Source organism: Tamandua tetradactyla, chromosome 23 (assembly GCF_023851605.1).
Source record: "Tamandua tetradactyla isolate mTamTet1 chromosome 23, mTamTet1.pri, whole genome shotgun sequence".
NCBI lineage: Eukaryota > Metazoa > Chordata > Mammalia > Pilosa > Myrmecophagidae > Tamandua > Tamandua tetradactyla.
Genome location: NC_135349.1, coordinates 56,583,258 through 56,597,811, shown reverse-complemented (window position 1 = coordinate 56,597,811; position 14,554 = coordinate 56,583,258). Strand labels below are relative to the sequence as shown.

Here is a 14,554-nt window from a genome sequence, read left to right as displayed (position 1 = left end):
GACTCACGGTGACGGGCCCGGCCGAGCAGGGGTGGCCCCGTGCGCTGCGGGGGAGGCGGCCCCCGGCCCCCACCGTTCCGGGTGGCCTGGCTGTGGGGCTGTGGGGGCAGACGCTGAGCCGCGTCGCAGGAGCCCGTGGCCGAGCCGAGAGCGGCAGGGCCGGTTCCAGCAAGGCCCCAGGAGGGGTGGCCGTGGCAGGTGTGTGCTCCTGCTACCCAGGTTTCCTGGGTTTCCAGCACGCAGGGATGTGGTATTCCGTGTAATGCTTTCTGAGCATCTACTGATATATATGACCATATGTTTTTCCTTATTTAGTTGATTAATATGGTCAATTACATCGATTGATTTTCAAACTTTGAACTGGCCTTGCATTCAGTATATCCTTGGTTGTGGCTTATATTCTTTTCCATATACTGCTGGGTTTGATTTGTTAATACTTTGTTGAGGGTTTTTCTTTTCATATTTCTGAGGGATACTCGTGTAGTTTTCTGTTCTTTTTTTTTACTTTTAATATTTCTATGGAGAAATATCCACACACATACAGTTCAAACATTTTATACAATCAGTGGGTCACAGTGTCACATAGCTGTGTATTCATCACCATGATCATTTTTAGAACATTTGGATCACTCCAGAAAAAGAGATAAAAGGAAAAAAGGAAAAACTCATACATCCCTACCCCCTACTCCCCCCCCCACTGACTTATGGTATTTCAATCTACCCAGTTTTTACCCTTTATCTCCCCCTATTATTTGTTTATTTTATTCCTTTTGTTTTATCTTTCTGTGTATGCTGTATGGCGGGGGCCACATTTCATTATTTTTCCATGTGAGTGTCCCATTATTGCAGCACCATTTGTTGAATTTTTGTTTGTTTTTGTGTTTTGCGGAAGTGCATGGGCTGGGAATGGAACCCGGGTCTCCCGCATGGCAGGGGAGAATTCCACCACTGAGCTACCCTTGCACCCCCTCCTTTTACTTTTTCACTCATCTATCCATACTCTGGGTAAAAGGAGCATCAGACACGAGGTGTCACAGTCGCATGTCACATTGTGCGATGGTTCCGGTGCCAGCCCAGCCAGGCGATGAGGACCAGCTCTCTGGGCAGGCAGGTGCCGGCCCGACTGCTACTGCAGGTGCCCCATGGCACCCTGACACGTGCGAGGGCCAGTGCCCCGCACCACTGGTCAGCCACGTGCGCCTGGCTGACCGCATCCATGACCAACCAAGGCGTGCTCCCCCACACCCGGCGAGACAAGTCAATCCACTGAAGGCGTCCAGGGAAGAGAACCTCCCCAACCCCTGCCCGGCGAGCCTCTCTGTGGAGCCCGTCCAGACCCTCCACCCGAGCTGCCTGCCCCACAGACCCCCGACTCCTCACCCCCACGGCTGTGTGCGGCACCCCATAATTCCACATCTACAGATGTCTCCCGACCCACACAGCCTGGCACTGGAGTGGGTCCCAAGAAACAGAATCCTAAAAATGGGCTTTCTGCCTTGACCAGGCTCAGAGGTGCCAGGGACTGCTTCCAGCAATCAAGATGGCACAGTCCAGGGGTGAGATGGCAAAAGAGGTTACCAAAATGCCGCTGCATGGTCAGCTTCATGTGCCAACTTGGTAGGTGGTGATGCCCGTTTGTCTGCTTGGACAAGCGCTGGCCTGTCTGTTGCTTTGAGGACATTTCATAGAATTGTATCATGATCACGTCAGCTGCATCCACAGCTGATCCCATTTGGAATCAGCCAAGGGGCGTGTCTTCTGCAACGAGTGATGCTCAATCTAATCACTGGAATCCTTTTTAAGGAGGATTCAGAAGAGACAGTTTCTCTCTTCCTGCTTCGGCCAGCGAGCCTCTCCTGTGGAGTTCGTCCAGACCCTTCATTGGAGTCGTCAGCTTCACAGCCTGCCCTGCGGATTTTGGACTCTGCGTTCCCATGGTTATGTGAAACACTTTTATAAATTTTATATTTGCAGATATTTCCTGTTTATTGTTTCTCTGGAGAACCCTAGCTAATACAGCCACCATCAGGTTCTGCCAGTTGTGTGCTCACACTGGCAGGGCTCTGGGTGAGAGTGCTCTGGCCACCTCACAGAGTTTTGTGGGATTAGAGGTATAATGATGTTGGCTGGCTGTTAGATGTGCTGGACGCAGGGATGAGGGGTTGGCTGGCTGTTAGATGTGCTGGACGCAGGGATGAGGGAAAGGGATGAGCCAAAGGCCTCAAATTTGGAACTTCAGCGCTGTATGAACAATGTAAAAGTTTCCATGTGTGCCCTGAAAGAAAAATCTTTTATTTCTTATGGTCACAGACGTGGGATCTCTGAAAACCAGATGCAGAGTCTCATTGTGTAAGTAGCGGATTCACAACGTAAACCAAAATCTCACCCTTGCAGAGTGTCCAGTGCCAAAGCAAGGGCTTTGCTTGGAAAAGAATGGGGCCCTGAAACCTGGGATGGGGACATATGGCTTGACAGTGGGAGACGGGGTCCCCAGGATCTGCTGATTTTTTGCTCGACAGACCCTCAATGGACTGCCCTGAGGGAACAGCTTCCCCACCCTGGGGCGTCTGCCACCCAACCTCCACCTAACGGGATGAGCCCCGCAGTGCCTGCCAGCCCTGCAACCACCTCTCCTGGGGGAATAGCCCCACCCCTCCGTCCGGAGAGACCAATCCCATCTGACCACATGAAACTGCAACAGAATGCTCCCCTTTCTTCAAGACCTGTAACTACAGTCCCAACAGGCCCTGAAAGGTGAGGTAGAAGGTAGGACCCATGAGGGGTTTGCTGTACTCCAAAGGACTGCATGAGGTTTCCAATTTACATGGACAGGAATTGGGGGAACGTGTATGGGGATGGATATTAAGGCTGTGGGATATGATCTTCTCACTAGCATTGGGGACAACCAAATCAACAGGCTGAGCCCTCAATCTTGGGGTTTGCCCCTATGAAACTTACCCTGCAAAGGATAGGCTAAGTCTACTTAATATTAGGCCTAAGAGTCACCACTAGAGAACCTCTTTTGTTGCTCAGATGTGGCCTCTCTCTCTCAGCTGACACAGCAAGGAACTCATTGCCCTCTGCCCTCTACGTGGGACATGACTCCCAGGGGTGTGGACCTTCCTGGAAACATGGGACAGAAATTCTAGAATGAGCTGGGACTCAGCGTCAAGGGATTCAGGAAACCTTGACCAAAAGAGGGAGAGAGAAATGGTTCAAAATAAAGTCTCAGTGGCGAGAGATTTCAAACAGAGTCGAGAGGTTATCCTGGAGGTTATTCTTAAGCGTTATATAGGTATCCCCTTTTTAGTTTAAGGTGTATTAGGCTAGACAGGAGTTCCCAAAACTGTAGAGCTGTGTTCCAGTAGCCATGTTTCTTGACTACGATTGTATAAAGATATAGCTTTTGCAGTGTGATTGTGTGATTGTGAAAACCTTGTGTCTGATGCTCCTTTTATCTACAGGATGGGCAGATGAGTAAAAAATATGGATAAGAAATAAATAATAGGGGGAACAAAAGTTAAAATAAATTGAGTGGCTTGAAATACCAGCGGTCAATGAGAGGGAGGGGTAAGGGGCATGGCATGTATGAGTTTTTTATTTGTTCTTTCTTTTGCTGGAGAGATGCAAATGTTCAAAAAATGATCATGGTGATGAATACACAACTGTGTGATGATATTGTGAGCCAATGTCAAGGATGTTTGCATGTTTGTTCTTTACAATAAAAATATTTAAAAAAAAGAAGGTGGGATAATGGTGGAAGGAATATAAAGTTTGACCAAGCTGAATGTGTTGATACGGGCGCGCTAAGCAGAGACTCTGCACTCAGTGCTGCAGCTCGAGGGGTTAAAAAGGGCATTAACAGTTTGCCCGATGTTTGGCTGAAACACGGATCAAAAGGTGGCCGATGTCGCCACCAGGTCCAGAACTGCCCTGGAGTAATGTGGATGAGGGGGTCCAGACACCTGGAGAGCTGGGGGTGTTAGCATGGATTCATCCCAGATGCCCTCATGCACCCCAGGAATGTCCAGAGGCCACAGAGAAGGTGGGCGTGGCCAGCACCGCGGACAGCAGCCTCCAGGCAGTGGTGAAAATCTGACCTGCAGAGCCTCGTGGCGCTGGCCAGGCGATCATGGGGTACCGAGTTCCAGAGGCCAGGGCCACTCCGAAGGACATGAGGACGCAAGGCAGTGGCCTGCGCCACACCCTGACCCAGCTCTCCCACGGGGTCTTAAAACCAGTGAGATACAGCGCTGCCTTCATTTTTCTTACCCTGATCGTTTAGGGAGACGGGCTTCTCCCGCTGGACAGGTGTGCCTCTTCTGGGCTCACTTTAGTCTCCTGTTCTCGTGCTGTCCTTTCCTGGTTTGGGTGCTAGGGGAGTGCTGCCCGGACCCTGGAAGAGATTGTGCGAAATCGGTGTTAGCTCTCTAAAGGTTTGGTAGAATTCGCTGATACAGCCCTATGCATCTGGGATTTCTTTTTCAGATTTTTAGCTACAAATTCAATATGTTTCGTAGTTATAGGACCATTTGAGTTACCTATTATGGTTTGGGTGAGTTTGGGGTTTTGTGGCTTTTGAGGAAATTGGTCTATTTTATCTACATTGTCAAATTTCTGTGTGCAGAGTTGTTCAGTTTTCCCTTATTTTCCTTTTGAGGGCCGCAGGGTTATAGTGACACCCCCTTTATCCCTTATAGTAGTAATTTGTGTCTTTTCTTTTCATCTTTGTCAATCTGACTGGAATTCTATCAATTTTATTGTCATTTTTTCAAAGAACTGGCTTTGGTTTCCATTGAGTTTCTCTTTTATTTTTTATCTTCAATTTCATTGATTTATGCTCTTATATTGATTATTTCCTTCTGCTTGCTTTTGGTTTATTTTTCTCTTCTTTTTTATCTTCTTAAGGTGTAATCTGAGATTGAAAATTTCTATGTTCTATTGTAAGTATTTAAAACTATCCATTTCCCTTTTATCGCTGTTTTAGCTGCATCCTGCAAAGTTTTCTATGTTATGTATCCATTTTCTTCCAGTTCAAAATATTTCTAAGTTCCCTTGAGACTTCCTCTTTGACCCACGTGTTATTTAGAAGTGTTTTGTTTAATTCTCAAGTCTCTGAAGAGTTCCCTGAGTTTGAGTTCTAGTTGCTTTCTATTGTGGACAGAGACACACTTTGTATGTTTACAATTTCTTTTTCAAAAAATCTTTGTTTTATGATCCCAGATGCTTTCTTGATGGAGAGTCCATGTGCAGGTGACGAGGATGTGTCTTCTGCTCTGTTCAGGTGGCACATTCTATCAGTGCCTCTGGGATGCACTGGCCATTGGTGGCACTCAGTTCTGTATCCCAGCTGGTCAGCCGAGAGGAGGTTTGCAGGGTTCCACTTCACCTGCTCATCTGCCCATTTTTCTTTTATGCCCTGTCAGCTTTGTGATGGGTCATTGTTCTTTTGCTGCCTTCAGAATCCTCTCTTTGTCGCTGGCATCTGACAGTCTGATTAGTAGGCGTCCTGGAGTGGGTCTGTTCAGGTCTCTCCTGTTCGGGGTACACTGTGCTTCTTGCATCTGTAATTTTACGCCTTTTGTATGGGATGGGAAGTTCTCAGTGATTATTTCTTCTGTTGTTGTTTCTGCTCATTTCCCCTTCTCTTCTCCTTTTGGGACACCCACAACATACATATCCTTTCACTTCATCTTGTCATTCAGCTCCCTGAGACCTGCTCCTAGTTTTCCATTCTTCTCCCCAACTGCTTTTGCGTGGGTTGGATTTCAGATGTTCTGCCCTCTAGTTCACTGATCCTTTCTTCTGCCTTGAAGGGATTATTTGAAGAATAATCTGTTGTAGGGCTCCACTGTATTTTCCATCTCTTTTATTGTGCCTTTCATTCCCATAAGTTCTGCCATTTTTTTTCAAGCTTTCAAGTTCTTCTTTATGTTTGCCCAACGTCCTCTTTATATCCTTCATCTCTTTTGCCATATCTTCACTTATCTCATTCATTTAATTTTTGATTTGATTTAGCATGTTTGATTGAACATTAATTAGTTGTTTCAACTCCTGTATCTCACTTGAAGTGTTGGTTTTGTTCCTTTGACTTGGCCATTTGATTTTCATAGGACGGCTCATATTTTTCTGGTGTAAGCAACTGGTTTCCTTGATTAGTTTATTCTGGAGATCATTTTCACTTTTTTCCTTCTGGTTTTCTTGTTGGATGACTTTGTTCTCTGTCTGTTTTTTGGCATTCAGTTCAATTTATTCTAGACCCCTAGCATAGGTTCTGTTTAACTGCTCAGACACTTCAGCTCTTGTTTTTCTGGTTCTTGCCCTGCCTATATGGAACCTTTTTTGAGGAGGGTCTCTGCAGATATGCTTGGTCACAGTCAGATTTTCCAGAGCAGCCAGGCCACATCTCAGGAGGAGGGTGTGGTCAGCATCAGGCAGGTGGTCAGACTGTCCTGTGCAGCCTCTGGACTCTGCTTTTCCTGTCCTGCTTCACAGGCGGTGCTTGTCAGCCTGCAGCTGCCCATGTGAGTAGAGTGATGCAGAGCCTTTAATACTCAGCAGACCCTGTCCCTGCCAGCGGCACGCCTGTGACAGAGACTGGGGTGGAAGGCCAGCTTAGGCTGTTTCTGATTCCCAGCCCCTGGGGTCTGAATTCCCTGAAGGAGCATCACCACTCGAGCTGGGTCCTGCCCCCCTTTCCTTGGGGGAAGATCCACCCTTTAGGGAATTGCCTCCCCCACTTTATTCCTCACTTGGTCTCTCAAACATTTCTTAACTCGGCTCTTGCCTGGGTCAGCACTGACATTTTTTAAAAATTTATTTATTAATTAAAAAAAATTAAGAACAAACAAAAACATTGACATATAATTCTGTTCTACATATATATTTACTAATTATCAATATCATCACATAGTTGCATATTCACCATTTTTTAGAACATTTGCATCAATTCAGAAAAAGAAATAAAAAGACAACAAAAAGAAATAAAACAATAACAGAAAAAAAGATTATACATACCTCACTTTCATTTATCACTAGCATTTCAAACTAAATCTATTTTAACATTTGTTTCCCCTATTATTTATTTTTATTCCATATGTTCTACTCATTTCTTGACAAAGTAGATAAAAGGAGCATCAGACACAAGGTTTTCACAATCACACAGTCACATTGTGACAGCTGTATCATTATTCAATCATCCTCGAGAAACATGGCTACTGGAACACAGCTCTACATTTTCAGACAGTTCCCTCCAGCCTCTCCATTACTTCTTGAATAACAAGATGATATCTACTTAATGCATAAGAATAACCTCCAGGACAACCTCTCGACTCTGTTTGGAATCTCTCAGCCATTAACATTTTGTCTCATTTCACTCTTCCCCCTTTTGGTCGAGAAGGTTTTCTCAATCCCTTGATGCTAAGTCTCAGCTCATTCTAGGGTTTTTCTCAGTCCTTTGATGCTGAGTCTCAGCTCATTCCAGGATCTCTGTCCCACGTTTCCAGGAAGGTCCACACCCCTGGGAGTCATGTCCCATGCAGAGAGGGGGAGGGTGGTGAGACTGCTCGTCATGTTGGCTGGAGAGAGAGGCCACATCTGAGCAACAAAAGAGGCTCTCTTGGGGATGACTCTTAGGCCTAAATTTTAAGTAGAGTTGATCTATCCTTTGTGGGGTTAAGTTTCATATGAACAAACCCCAAGACTGGGGGCTCAGCCTATACCTTTGGTTGTCCACACTGCTTGTGAGAATATCAGGAATTCAATCTGGGGAAGTTGCATTTCTCCCCATTTCCACCATTCCCCGAAGGGGGCTTTGCAAATACTTTTCCACTCACTGATCAAATCACTCTGGGATTCATCGGGGCATCACTCTGGACAAACCAACAAAATCTCATGTTCCACCTGAGATTCCAAGTACTTATGGTGTTCAATCAAACTATCTACATAAGTTATATTAGGAAATGCACTAGTCAGAATATAAATTTTGAATGTTTGTATGTTTGTTTGCTGTATACAATGAAAAAAAAAGAAAAAAATATAAATTTTGTAACAAACATTTTTTGCTTTAGTCTCACACATAAGGTGACATTTTAAGATATTAATTATCATCTATTTTCAGCACCCTGCAGTAATGACATTCCTTTGTTCTTCCTCATGCAAAAACATTTTTAAAATTTGTACATTTAGTCACTATTATTATACACTCTAGGCATTCCTAGATTATACCATCTCGATCTTTAACATCTATCTATCTTTCTGATTTCATTTATGTCCCCAGCCCTCCTCCCTCTATCATTCTCACATGCAGCTTCATTCAGTGTTTTAACATAATTATATTACAGTTAGGTATTATTGTGCTGTCCATTTCTGAGTTTTTGTATCCAGTCCTGTTGCACAGTCCGTATCCCTTCAGCTCCAATTACCCAATATCTTACCCTATTTCTATCTCCTGATGGTCTCTGTTACCAACGAAATATTCCAAGTTTATTCACTAATGTCGGTTCATATCAGTGAGACCATACAGTATTTGTTCTTTTGTTTTTGGCTAGTCTCACTCAGCATAATGTTCTCAAGGCCCATCCATGTTGTCACATACTTCATAAGTTTATTCTGTCTTAAAGCTGCATAATATTCCATCATAGGTATATACCACAGTTTGTTTAGCCACTCGTCTGTTGATGGACATTTTGGCTGTTTCCATCTCTTCACAATTGTAAATAACGCTGCTATAAACATTAGTGTGCAAATGTCCGTTTGTGTCTTTGCCCTCATGTCCTCTGAGTAGATACCTAGCAACGGTATTGCCGGGTCATGTGGCAGTTCTATGCTTAGCTTCCTGAGGATCTGCCAAACTGCCTTCCACAGTGTTTGCACCATTTGACATTCCCACCAACAGTGGATAAGTGTGCCTCTTTCTCCACATCCTCTCCAGCACTTGTCATTTTCTGTTTTGTTGATAATGGCCATTCTGGTGGGTGTGAGATGGTATCTCATTGTGGTTTTGATTTGCATTTCTCTAATGGCCAGGGACATTGAGCATCTCTTCATGTGCCTTCTGGCCATTTGTATTTCCTCTTCTGAGAGGTGTCTGTTCAAGCCTTTTTCCCATTTTGTAATTGGGTTGGCTGTCTTTTTGTTGTTGAGTTGAACAATCTCTTTATAAATTCTGCATACTAGACCTTTATCTGATATGTCATTTCCAAATATTGTCTCCCATTGTGTAGGCTGTCTTTTTACTTTCTTGATGAAGTTCTTTGATGCGCAAAAGTGTTTAATTTTGAGGAGTTCCCATTTATTTATTAGCACTGACATTCGAAAATGCCTGGGGCTTCCTCTAACCAGCTACTTAGAATAGTTAAAAAACAAAAACAAAAACAAAATCCCTTTTCAGTGCTGAACCCCACCCCCGGGGGTCACGAGTCAGGAGCCAGGGTTGGCACCTGGCTCCATAAAGGAGCCCAGCCCGTTTCCGGCATTCTGAGCTCAGCTGACTTCAGAAGCTCCATGTTTTTATTTATTTATTTTCTTCATCAGCCCCTTTTCCTCTCTGCTAGGAGAGACAGACCTCAGGGTTCCTCTCCTGCCTTCCTGGGTTTACCTGTGTTTGGAGCTTGTTTTCAGCAGTCTGAGTTTGTTAATTAGAACTGCAGTTGGAGCTTGGTTGAGCTTCCTTCCCTTGCTCCCAGCAGACACTTCTTTTGGCCACAGGGAAGTGTTTCCACCTGAGCCTGTTGTGCCTGTGTGTGTGTGTGTGTGTGTGTGTGTGTGTGTGTGTGTGTGCCATCTGCTTCCATGGTCCGGAGCTTTATCACAGTTCTGGGCTGTGATTTCGGCCTCTCTGCCTGTTCCAGAGTGCGGTTTACGATGTGTGTCTGGTCGCAGATGTCCCCCAGAGAGCTGCTCCCGACAGCTCCCGGCTGTTGTGTAGAGGACGGACTGCATCCCCACCTCCCCACATCACCATGTCGCCGTTTCTGCTGCTCTTGCTTCCTGAACTCACAAGTGCAGATGTCTGGGCAATAACCATTTTAACTCCTGTGTACTCTGGGTGGAGTGATTTTTTAATCATTCTGTAATGTCCCTCTTTGTTCCTGGTAATTTTCTTTGCTCTGATGTCCACTTTGTCTGATATTAATTTAGCCTCTTTAGCTTTCTTTTTTATCAGCGTTTGCACGGTATATCTTTGTTGTAGCCTTTATTTTTAACCTACCCATATCATTAAATTTAAGTGTTTTTATTGGACAGAGTATATAATTTGGTCTTGTTTAAAATCCGTTCTGAAAATTTCTCTTTTAATTGTGTGCCTAGATCATCACGTTTAATGTAATTACAGATGTATTTGCACTTGGGTCTCTCATTTTATTGCTTGCTTTCTATTTGTCCCTCTGTCTTTTGTTCCCATGCCCCCTTTCCTGCGGTCTTTGGGTTCCTTGGTTATTTTTTAGTGTTCCGTTTTAACGTACTACTGAGTTTTTGAGTATATTTCTTTGTCTAGTGCTTTTAGTGGCTGTTGTAGGCACACAGCACACGTGTTAACTAATGTTTTACTTCAGGTGGAACGTGAGAACCTTGTTGCCACCTGGGTCCCTGTCCCCTCTCCCCTCCATGCTGTGTTCTCCTATGTATTACATCCATCCGTCCACATAAAACCCTATCAGACAATGGCACAATTTTTGCTTTCAACCATCTAACACATTTTAAAGAACAAGGAGACTAGTCAATTATATTTTAACTGACATCGAGCATTTCAGGCGCTCTTCCCGCTTTCTCTGGTACCACCCCTTCCATCTGCTGAACTCCTGACAGCATTTCTTTTAATGCAGCTCTGCTGAAGAGGAATTCCAGTTTTCCTTCCCCTGAGAATGTTGCTGTTTCAACTTCATTCCTGAGGGACTTTTTTGCTGGGTATAGAATAGAGAGTTCACAACTCTTCTATTTTAGCACTTAAAAGATGTTATTCCATTTTCTTCCGGCCTCCATGGTTTCCGGTGAGATGAGCTGAGACAGCTCTTTCTGAGCCTCAGCGTGGGGTGGGCTCAGACCTCGCCTTCCCAACCTCAGTGCCCCATGCAGGGGCTGGCTAGGGGCCACGGCCGCCTGGAGAGGTTGCTCTGGTGGGTACGGATGACACCCGCCAGCTCCTTCAGCCATGCACGGTAGCGGGCTGCAGGAGGGCAGGGCTGCCACCAATGGCAAGCTCAGGGGTCTCCTGCCCACCCCCCCACCACGTAGTGGAACCAAGAACTTCCCGCTTCTCTGTAAGGGAAAAAGCATGAACAAGCAGCAGCGCAACCCTGTGGAGGAGACGTTCTTTGTGCGTCAGGTCCCAGGGAGCTCAGTCCTGCAGCCCAGGCCTCACCGCTGCGAGAGTCTCCCTAAGGCCCCCAGTGGGTCCCGAGCACTGGGCTGGGGCTTCTGCAGACACAAAGGCAGGAGCGCTGAGACCCCGTGGGGTGGGGCCGGCCAGCATCCCAATGGCCTTCCCTGTCCAGGGTCCCTTTGCTGCCCGCAGGTGGCTCTGCTGGCTTTCCCTGGACAGAATCAGATGCCACTGCCCTCTGCGGGAAGGTCAAGGAGGAGGGGTCTGAGGCTGCTCAGGAGAGGGAACTGGGCCTTGGGCAGCTGTCCAGCAGAACCCACGCCAGAGAGCGGACAAGCTGCCCTCTGCCACCAGCACCCCTGCCCTGCCTGCCTCAGGAGCTGGCAGCCAGTGGACTTCTGGCCTTGGCGTGTCCAGTGCAGGCCAGAGGGCACAGGCGGCCCTGACGGAGGGTGTGAGGGTGGCTGCCGTGTGGAGACAGATAAGCCTGCGTGACGGGGCCCTCCTCTCCTCTCCTCTCGCCCCGGCTGTTGGGGGCTTCCTGTCGCTGCCGGAACAGTGGCCAGCAGGGGAGGGCCATGGAACCGACTGTCCTCTCAAGACCTGGCGCCTGGTGGTCGGAAGCCCAGGTGTTGGGGCCAGCTCCCGGGAGGCTGGGGGAACGCCCTTCCCCACCCCTGGTGGCCCCTCGGCACCGGCTTCTCCCCTGGGGTCTGTCCAGCCTCCCTCGGCCTCGCTCTGCCAGACACTGGTCACGTGATGTCGGCCCAGCAGGCTGGCCAGGATGGTCCTGTCTCAGGGTTCTGCACTGACCCCGTCTGCAAAGACCCTCTGTCCAGATACAGCTGCATCCGTAGGTTCGGGGCCAGGGCGTGGGCATGCCTAGTCTGGGGATGCAGTTCAAGCAATTACATGTCCTCTGGCCACGGCCTCCCCTGCCCAGGCCCACCTCCTGCTTCCCAGCCCAGATGTGGGGTGTGCCCGGCCACGGGGAAGCTGGGGCCCCCAGCTCCCAGCTCTCTGCTCCAAGCTGGGGCTCAGGACTCAGGGAGACGGTGCGGTAGGAGTGGGGCAGGCGTGGGGGGGGGTGAACATGGGGGGCTATGGGGCTCTGCAGGTTCCTCCAGGCGGCATCTGAGGGTCACCTGGAGTGGCCCCAGGCTGGGCGTGGCCCCACACACCCATCAGTCGGTACGAGCCGTGTGGGTTGCCGGGTCTCCGGCAGCGTCCCTGGCAGGACATATTCTCAGCAGTGCCCCTGCCCCCGTCCCAGGCCTGTCCACAGTGGTGGGGACGCTGTGGGGGCAGGGCCAGGGTCAACTCGGGCAGTGCGGGGCGGGGGGCGAGGGCAAGGCCAGCACGGGGGCCTGTCACCGTGGGCTGGGATGACGTGCTGGGGGCCGAGACTCTCGCTCTGAGGGCCTTTCCAAGGTCAAGGCCAAGGAGCCAAGGGGGCCTGCGAAGGCTCAGCCAGCCCCTCCCCTCCTAGGAATGCATTAACCCGGTCGTGCAGCCTGCAGCTTGGGGCTTCCTGCTGGCGCTGAGGACAGGGCAGGTGAGGGTCAAGGGGTCAGGAGTTGGGGTCCCCAGCCTTCCCCTGTGTCCCCATCTGTGTAGAATGGACCAACACAGAAGAGGGTAGGTCAAGGCCAGGGTGCCGGGTGGGGTCCCCAGCCGCCAGGGCTGTGGCGCATGAACCCCCAGTCTGTGCCGCCTGCACCCCGATCCCCAAGCTGCTACTCCTGGGGAGCCAGGGTCTGGGGGTGCTGCCTTCCCCTGGTTCCAGCTCAGCGGTCCCAGCTGGGGTGGCCGAGGCTCCAGCCGGGGTGAGTTTCCCAGAGGCCGACACGAGGTTCCGGGGACCCCTTCCTGCCTCTCCCGGCCCCGCCCTGTCGCCGACTATCTCCCTCCGCAAGGACCCTGGGTTGGCTCGGGCCACCCTGCTCGGTTCAGAGCATTCTGGCTGACCGCACCTGCCACGACCTGCTTCCAGGCAAGGCCACCCCTGGGATTCTGGGTAGATGCGACTTTCAGGGGACATGGTCACCCCAGTACATTGTCCTGTGAGGGGGTGCCGGGGAGCCCCTCCGAGGGATACGTGAGCGGAGACAGGGGACAGAGGGATCTGCGGCCAGTGAGGGGAGGCTCCTGGCAGGGGGCTGGGCTTGCAGGTGCCCTGAGTTGACTGGGGCGCGCCCCCCAGGATGGCGTGAGGCCTCTGAACTGGGCCTGTCCCCCATTATGAGGGCGGGGTGCCCCCGACAGACACAGATCCGGCCAGCGTGCGCCCAGCGCCCAGCCCGCAGCTGTGCAGCCACAAAGGACCGGTGGGGATACGGGTGGCGCCACAGGGTCTCTGCGGTGGGGAGACTGGGGTGCGTGGGGCTGAGCGCCCTTTAAAGGAACAAGGCCGCCTTCTCCTTGCAGCTGGGCCATTCAGATGCAGATGAGCCGCAGCTGCGCCCGCGGCTCCGGGGTGGGGGGGGTGAGGGCTGGGGAGCACTGGCACCCAGGGGGACCATGGGGGGGGGGGCGGGGGGCTGTCGGGGTAGAAAATCATGCCCTCGGGACTAAGGCGTGGGCAGGGGAGGGCTCTGGCGTGCAGCTGGGGGCTCTGTTTGGAAGGGGGGGCTGGGCCTGGCATGTGAACTGTGCGCTTGAAAATGGCTAAATCAGGCACTTCATGTTGCATTTGGGTTGCCACCATGGAAAGCAAACCCAGCCGACCAGGGGCCCTGCTCAGGCCGTGGCGGGGCCAACTCAGGGCTTCCCCGGCCTCCCTCCCTCCCCAGGGGAAGCACACAGGGTCAAAGACAAAATATTTCCAAAAAGTACAAAAGAAAGTGTGTGTGTGTGGGAGGAACAAGCAAAGAAAAGGCACGACTGATAAAAACACAAGATAAGGTGAGAGAATAAACACGTAAAGAGCCCCATAGAGTGGGCAAGTCTGTGTGGGCTTTCTCCTATGCTCCAGTTAAATGACAAACACCGCTGCACGCTCTTTCTAATAAACATGGCAAAAACGCAAATCCATCGTAGGCCACAGCAAGAAAGATTTCCGTTTAAAACGTTTGTACTGTGACAAACAACCAGCTGCACGAAACCCAATTGCAGACCGGACACCAGGCCTGGGTTGGCCGGCCTGCCTGACCCTGAGCTCGCTGGGGTCGGCTCATGCTGCCCGGCCAGGCGTGGAAGTGCCTGTCGCTGCGCCCAGTGTCGCCGGAGCAGCCC

General features: G+C 49.7%; 1 protein-coding gene across 1 annotated transcript in view; it reads right to left on the bottom strand.

Moving 5' to 3' along the window:
- Positions 1-4,271: 4,271 nt before the first annotated feature.
- Positions 4,272-14,554, bottom strand: part of LOC143667726 (lipase maturation factor 1-like) — a 117,090-nt gene continuing 106,807 nt past the window's right edge. Inside the window, exon 9 of the mRNA XM_077142279.1 lies at positions 4,272-4,396. Within this exon, the coding sequence (XP_076998394.1) occupies positions 4,375-4,396 (22 nt within the window). The 3' untranslated portion in view covers positions 4,272-4,374. The remainder of the gene's footprint in view (positions 4,397-14,554) is intronic.